Raw genomic sequence first — 7,884 nt, 5'->3', positions numbered from 1 at the left:
CATGTACAAAGGAACACTGTAGCATTTTAGAAAATACATTTTTGTGCGATGTTCTAACTCGTGTCCTGCTACAGCATGTATATGTCTCCCCCTACTGCAAAAGAGAGATAAAACTCTTTTGATGCTTATTTCATAACATCCCCGCGCACCACGTTCACTCCTTACCCTGAAACATTCTCTGACCCTCAGCTAATCAGTGCATCCGTTTAACACAGCGCTAAAGTTACGATTCACCTCATGGCGCCAACAGTTTGGTACAGTTATAACTTGGTGAGTCGCAGAGTGTTGAGACGCACTGAAAGAATAGTGGATCCCTCCGCATAGCTTATCTCACGCAGTATCCCAGTCCAGCACTTGTCTGACTCATCATGTCTGTAGAGAAGATAAATAAGTCAGCTGAGTTCCCCTCATAGCATCTTAGGAAAGCATACAGTAATAACAATGCAATCTCAATATTTTTCATCTAGACAGAATGATTAGGCACAAAAGGAATTCCTGACAGCTGTGTATCAAATGAAGCTATTATTAACAGCACTGTAGACAGCAGCCATTATTATACCTCACAACAAATGTTTTGAAAAGATCCTAATCAATGCCTATGTACCATTAGCAAGTCCAAGTCCTCCAGCTTTAGATGCAAAACTTTAAAACATGTCAAAATTGTAGTTTAGGTCAAATGTTTTTATTTTTAACATAAATGAAGGTTACTAATTATTCAGTGATTTTCCTGCTATTCTGCTCTTATTTGATGTGCTCAGATTGTGCTTTGTTGCTGAAACCTTACCTCAAGAAATGTTTAAAAACACATAAAATGGTCCAAATATTGTAAAATTAATTTCTTTGCTATAATTTACCAAAATTCCCTGGAAAATAATCCATGAATATGGAGTATGTTTAGATTTCTCCTACATCACTAAAATAATAATCTTCACTGTGAAGTGTTGGATGAAAATTGCTTTCAATTCAGTTTTGTTCATTTAGCACCAAATCAAAACAGTTACCTTAAGGTGATTTATATTATAAAGACTCTATAATGACACAGAGAAAACCTCAACAATCAGTCGACCCCCTGTGAGCAAGCACTTGGCGACAAGTACCAGCGATTAAATGTCCTAGTAATAAGTACAGATTACAAAAAAGATGAAGAATTTTTGAGCAAATACCAGATAAGCTGTAATTGCATAGACATGTATGCTTAAAGACATGCTTAAAGGTTAATTTAATGAGTTACAATGAAAGGAAATGCCTGCTAATGGTAACATAAACTGAAATGTCCATTTTACTATTAACTGAAGTGTCTGTTAATGCTACTGAAAATACAGAAAAACAGGAGCACTGGGACCCTGTAACAGCAGCGGGCTTCTCAGACTACCATAAGAATTTAACGTAAATCTATTGTGCTCATTTACAACTCCAGAATATTATTCTTGTATTTTAACTTTGCATTGTTCAGAATTGTTGTATTTGTATAGGTCTTATTTATCCCATAGTGAACCTTGGTGTCGCCTGTCAGTTCATCCACTATGTAAAACAAGCTCCTTCGGTGTCCTTTCCCCTGTCTCACATCAGCTGCCCCTCCTAAGCAGAGGTTTTGAACAGCAGGACAGTGGGGCCTCTGTGCTTACAACCAATCAGGTTGATTGAAACTGATCAGGCTGTGCGTCTCTCGTCATCGTGCAGAGTGAAAAGGAAAAAACAAAACACCAACAATTGGATTTGAGTGTTTAGAGCAGCCCGAATCCCTAGCTTTGGCTTATAAGGATTGTTTGTACATGACTTCATTATTTATACTTTGGACATGTTTAATATAAGCCTTTGTAACAGCAGACTTTATAAACTTTAAAGACAGTCTTTCACTCTGAAACTCTTACAAGGAGTCTGAATAAAACTTTACTGTTGGATAAAATTCGCTCACTAAAATCCCTTCATCACCTAAATGATCATTTGTGTGTATAAAGTGATTTTCCTCCTCTTTTGTTTTTCTGTGACCTTACATTCAGTTGTTATGTCTAGTAGGCTCTCACCTCCAAATGTCAGTCATCTCTGTTGGGACGGGCTCCTCACTGGTTTCACTGGGCATCATGGCAAAGCCGCCCACAGCGTACAGAAACCCCCCCATTGAGATCAGATTAAGGGAACTGCGCTCCTGAGGGAACTCTGTGAACTCAGACCACCTGGAATAACAGGACAATAAGGACACAAACACACACGGGGACGTGATGGTGTTAAACAAGCTTCAATAATACTGAATGACACCCGTACCAGTACCACTAGTGGCGTTTTATGATCTAATGATCTCTTGTTTGTGCTCAGTGAGTCATTTCACTAATGCGGACAGATGCTTCCCCTTGTTACGAGTAGATAAAGCGGGTTATATATATGTAATAAAGCGAGTCATATATATATATAATAAAACATTGTCTCACTTGTTGCTGGCAATGTCGTAGACCTCCACAGAGCTGGTGAGGCCTGAGTCTGTGACTCCTGTGACCACAAAGATCTGGTCGTTGTGGACGGCAATACCAAACAGAGAGCGAGCTGTTTTCAGAGGGGCCAGGTCCTTCCATTCAAACTTAGTGGGATTGTAGACACACACTCTTCTCATGCACTTCCTACACACACACGTGCGCAAACACGCATGTGCAAACAAACAGACAAAATATGCTTTTTTAAACGGATTATTTGAGTTCATGCATAAGTTTCGTCATATATGTTCTAATCCTGTTCATTTCTGATGTTTTTGATTTCGCAGGAGCCAGGACTGTTTATTTATTTGTTTTTTAAGTTGGTTGGTTTTTGGTCTGCTCCCCATTAAAATAACAAAATGAAACATTGTGCTCAGCCACCGCAGACTTTAAAAGTTCTGTTTAGCCAAAGTTATAAACTGAGTTACAAAATCCGCAGAACACAAAATAATTAAATAATAATAAAATAAAACTATGAGACTGATGATGAATGAGGTTTAATAATGATTTTTCTTTTTTTTCCTACCGACATTATCATAAAAATGTGGGCTTTTAAAGCCTGTAGTGCACTTACCTGCTTTCAGACTTCCCTCCAATGACGTAGACGAGCCCTTTGTGTGATACAGTTCCATGGCCATACACCTCATAAGGCAGGGGATCAGATTCTCCCCATTTGAAAGACCTGTGCAGATGTGCAAATGAAGAAGAACATGTACCATCATGAACAGACTCTGCAGATGATAAAGTGAGTGACTCATGCAAACTGTGATTCTAAGAAGAAACGAGGCTTGGGAGTTGCTGTTTTGTTCCTTTTATAAGGAAAACACACATTTCCAGCCTTGATGATTTTGAATTTTAAGGTCAAAGTTTAAACAAATCGTATTTACTATCGTATGCAATTATATTTCCAAGAGAGATGGCCATAATTTAGATAAGATGTGCATTTTCCATTGCACTAGAGCATATTAAACTTACTGTCTGTCATAGATCATGACTGAGCTCAGTGCGTGCTCGCCGTCCTTCAGTTCCTTTCCTCCAACAACAAAGATTGAGTTTTCAGCTTCAGTCAGGCCAAACAGACAGCGTGGGTTGGGTTGTGGAGGCATCCCTAACCAGTCTGAACTGACTGGGTCAAACTGGGGATAAATAAAAGTGATGTGAGAGGAATTAAATACAAAAGAATCCAGAAATATTTTTAAAGTAGCTTAAGATTTGAAAAGGAGCCATCGTCAGAGTTCAGGTTGTAAAGAGCTACAAATGGTTTTCATAGATTACACACTACCTGCAGGAAGTAGGAGCTGAATGGTTCATCTTTGTCCTCTTCATTGTAGAGAAGTCCTCCCACAACAAACACTTGGTTCTCTCTTGTCACCAGGCTGCAATGATTCTTGGGAATTTCAGTGGATTCTGACACAACAAAGCACTCGTTTCCTGCCGGGTCGTAGGCCACAGTCCCTGTGTCGCTGATCATAAGTATGAGGTCCATTTCAAACATCCCAAAACGAGGATTGTTGTTGAGTATGCCTGGCAGGTAACCGTCCTCATCATCTTCCTCATCCTCACTGCCTTCACCCCCCTTTGCCCCATCTGTTGCAGGCTTCTTCGGCTTAGGGAGCCGCCCTCTGTGAGCGTCCCTGACGAGATCCAGCTCCTTCTTGATGTCCTGGCTGAAGCGGATGTACTGGTGACGCTCCACTTTTTCTTTGAAGTAATCCAAAGGCATGAGTCTGAAGCGAACACAGTGCAACAGTTCGGGCAGATCTTTGACCCGATTGGTCTCGTCATGCTTGACCCAGTCCATCAGGGATTCAAACACCTGCTCCTCCCGCTCAACATTAAGGGCGTCTGAGGTGATGATGATGGCCACCTCGCTGGGAGCTAGCTGCAGAAAGTCTTGGTCCCTGACAACAACCTGGTAGCGCTCGCAGATGAAGTCTCTCGCGGCAAGAGCAAGCTTGGGACTATCCAGAAGCAGCCCCAGTCTGAAGATAGCCAAGCAATTCCCGAGCACCAACTTTTCTTGGAGATAGGACACACACACAGAGAAGATGGAGGGGATCTGGTACATGTTGGCGACCATGAATATATCTTGGACATTCTGTTCTGTCAGATTAATGTCAGATGTATACAAGTACCGCAGGATCATCTCCATAACCCCAGGCTCCACATTCTTGAGGACAACCTCCTTCTTCTTGCTCTCCTCCAAGTCAGACAGGAACATAGCCTTGAAGAAGGGGCTGCTAGCTGCCAGAACCAAGCGGTGGCAGGGGAACTCCTTGTCCTGGATTTTGAGGACACAATCCACAAATCTGTCATTTTCTAAGAGGTCACACAGTCCATCCTGAAGCAAGGTCTGCTGGTACATCCGAGGTTGCGCCACTGGATCTATAGTCATGGCAGACATTTTGTTCTGTTGCCGTGTGCGGGTTGGGTTTCGTGGGCTCCCTACACTCTCCCCACAACAGAGCGGGACTTTCAGTGCACAGGGTGGCTCAGTTTGCCCTGAATAGTCTCGTGTAGTTGGATGGCTTGTGGCTGCAGCTGTCTGTGGCTGTCAGCCACTACGCAAGTCAGGGGTATTTATAGACAGGACCCTCACAAAGCTGAGGCATCCAACTTGGTGGACAGGGGGACCTATCCTCTGCTGCACCACACAGACCCCCACAAACAGCTGAATGACAGGGGCTGTTAAATCCAGAAGAACAACTCATCGAGCAGCTTCGCTGGGTCTGATCACAGCGACACTTTCACACACACGTAATCAAATATTGATTTAATTTGTGATCACACTGGCCTCACACAGAGTCAGTTTATCATATTGTAAGTATATTAATAGAGGTATAGGAGTATATGAGTAGTGCCAACTCATATCATAAAACAAATATATACAGAGGGAGGAAATATCCGAAGTTTTAATATTTGTTAGTTTAAAAAATTAATATGACTCGCCTGATGAGGCTTTGATGGACTGTGGGTCAACTGCTTTGTGTTCTCTTTTTTATCGTAATACCTGTACTGTGTTTTCCTAATTCTAGCTCTGACAGATCCCTTCCAGATCATCAGTCTGTAGTTGCTCCTTCAACTGAAATCTTCACAGTTGGTGTATAAAAACAGTGTTAGTTCCATTGTGATTAAAATATTTTTCAAACTGTTTCAGCCACAATTACAAAAAACAAGCAAAAGTTTTAATATTTTATACATCTGGTATAAATGAGGATTATTATTATTATGTGATATCCCACATTTTACTTATTCCATATGTATGTATGTATACATGTGCCAACATTAAGTGATTTGCAACAACAATGTATACTAAGTGACAAACAGTACTGGCATCTAGTGGTTGAAAGCGAGTCTGAAAAATGTGACCAGTGCATCACATATATGTAGAAGGTATAGAACAGGGGTGGGCAACTCCAGGCCTCGAATGTCGGTGTCCTGCGGGTTTTAGATGTGTCCTTGATCCAATACAGCTGATTCAAATGGCTAAATGACCTCCTCAACATCTCTTGAAGTTCTCCAGAGGCCTGATAATGAACTAATCATCTGATTCAGGTGTGTTTACCCAAGGTGTGATTTAAAATCTGCAGGACACCGACCCTCGAGGCCTGGAGTGGCCTAACCCTGGTATAGAATTAAAAGTCATGATCAGGGATGTCTAACAAAAGCCCCGGGTACCAGAATCAGCCCAGCAAAGACTACGGTCTGAAAGGCTTTGGAAAATGTGAAGGAGGATATAAAAGTTTTATCTATAATTTCACAGCTTTTACAGTTTTTCTTATTGTTAAAGACCTCCCAAATGATGGCCCATACCATACAAAACAAGATTCCTGTTTTTCACCACCTACCATACAGATATGCACTAAAACATTTGTCTAGGCAATGAAACCTAAACTTTTATGTAATATAATCCATTTATCATGTTGAAAAACTAAGAAATACTGTCGTAAATGCACCTTTTCCCCTCACATTAATCCTTCCCAGGGAATAAACGTGTAATTGAATGATAGAAAGGGGAGTTTCACTGGTCCAAGCTCAAAGTGCACTCTCTGGGCCCGCAAGATAAAAGAGGTTTGACATGCGCGGGCCATATAAAGGTTTACACCACTATAGCATCAGCGTCTGATTTATGAACCTCAAACTCAAAACAGTTCAAAGTTTAAAATCTCACATAGCCTTATTCTTTGCCAAGCTTCTTCTTTTTTGTCACTATACAAATAAACTAAGACGACACATTGTAGCTGCATAAAGCTTCAGCATAGCAGACGTTTTGGGTTGCCAGCAGCATTAAAAAAAATAACAAAAGTTCAAGTAATCGTGTTAAATAATTCTCTGTGCTCTGTGCCAGTAAACCTCAACATGAAGCCAACAATGCTTTTTGGGTGTCACACTGTATTGGTTACTGACGTCACAAAACTCTAAAAGATTAGAAAAGATAACCCACCTCATAATAGGGCCTGGCCAGACTGGTTTCATAAAAGGAACACTCATCAACAAATACAAGTGAATTACTTAATTTGGCCCGGGCTTTTCTAAAAGGGTATGTTTTAACCATCCTGACATGCAGTGTAGCCTGTTGGCAAAGAGGTGGTTTTGTCCCACTTCTGTTGTTGATGTGTTTTTTTTCTCTGTCCCTTTCTCTCCCTCTTTCTTTCTTCCCAACTTCTCTTTCTTTGTTTTCTTTTCTGTTCAGTCTTGTCCGTTGTGATTATAATAACTCAAAATTAAAAATCCTGATAAAATTCTAATGAAACATAACTATCAAGTGGACCATTATAGCAAATACAGTAATGGTCCACATGGGAAAGTAAATCTGTGTGGCATTTTTTGGCCTTCACACAACAACTGCTACACTGTCGGACAGGCCAAAAGAAAAGTTTAGCAAACATTGGATGTTTGTAATCATCCATGCTGTAACCACAAAGGAAATAGCAGAAATTAACTTTGGACAAACTGGGCCATCTGGTGGTGATGAATGGCAGTGTCTCACAAATCAGCAGGAAAGCCTTTTTCGTCCATTCAAAGAGAATGAATTTGTTCAAATGTTTTAATGCAGACCGTCCTGAACAGCTCATAGGTGCATACATGTACACACAGCAATCTCACTGCAAATAGCAACCAAACAAACTCACAGCAGGAGTGTCCCTTCTGGACGAAACACCACTTTATTACAAGTCAAACATTTGAAATGAACACTTTTAATGAATACCCAAAAGTGGGAAAAAGCATTGCATCGAGTTTTTCTCTCTCTCTGACTGCTGCACTGAAGACACACAGCAGGTTTTGTTGACAGGCAGCATAACACTGACCCATGTCCCCTGCTGGGCTTCTGGCCTTTCAAGTGGGGGTCTTTATTATGTGAGTGAGGGCCGAGGAGAGATGGACCAAAATGCCACACCCACAGTAATCTCCTGTGGAC

The 7,884-nt window shown here is 41.0% G+C and overlaps 1 protein-coding gene across 1 annotated transcript; it reads right to left on the bottom strand.

Annotated features, from left to right (window-relative positions):
- Positions 1-3: 3 nt before the first annotated feature.
- On the bottom strand, positions 4-5,000 carry klhl40a (kelch-like family member 40a). The gene is made up of 6 exons (XM_005933673.2): positions 3,748-5,000; positions 3,441-3,601; positions 3,040-3,147; positions 2,427-2,612; positions 2,025-2,174; positions 4-372 (listed from the first exon to the last, which is right to left on the bottom strand). The coding sequence occupies exons 1-6, from the start codon at positions 4,867-4,869 to the stop codon at positions 261-263; spliced, it is 1,839 nt and encodes a 612-aa protein (XP_005933735.1). The 5' UTR covers positions 4,870-5,000; the 3' UTR covers positions 4-260.
- Positions 5,001-7,884: the final 2,884 nt, after the last annotated feature.

The sequence above is a fragment of the Haplochromis burtoni genome, unplaced genomic scaffold, assembly GCF_018398535.1.
Source record: "Haplochromis burtoni strain Fernald_Lab_line unplaced genomic scaffold, NCSU_Asbu1 Contig_172, whole genome shotgun sequence".
NCBI lineage: Eukaryota > Metazoa > Chordata > Actinopteri > Cichliformes > Cichlidae > Haplochromis > Haplochromis burtoni.
This window is presented reverse-complemented; position numbering and strand designations above follow the sequence as displayed.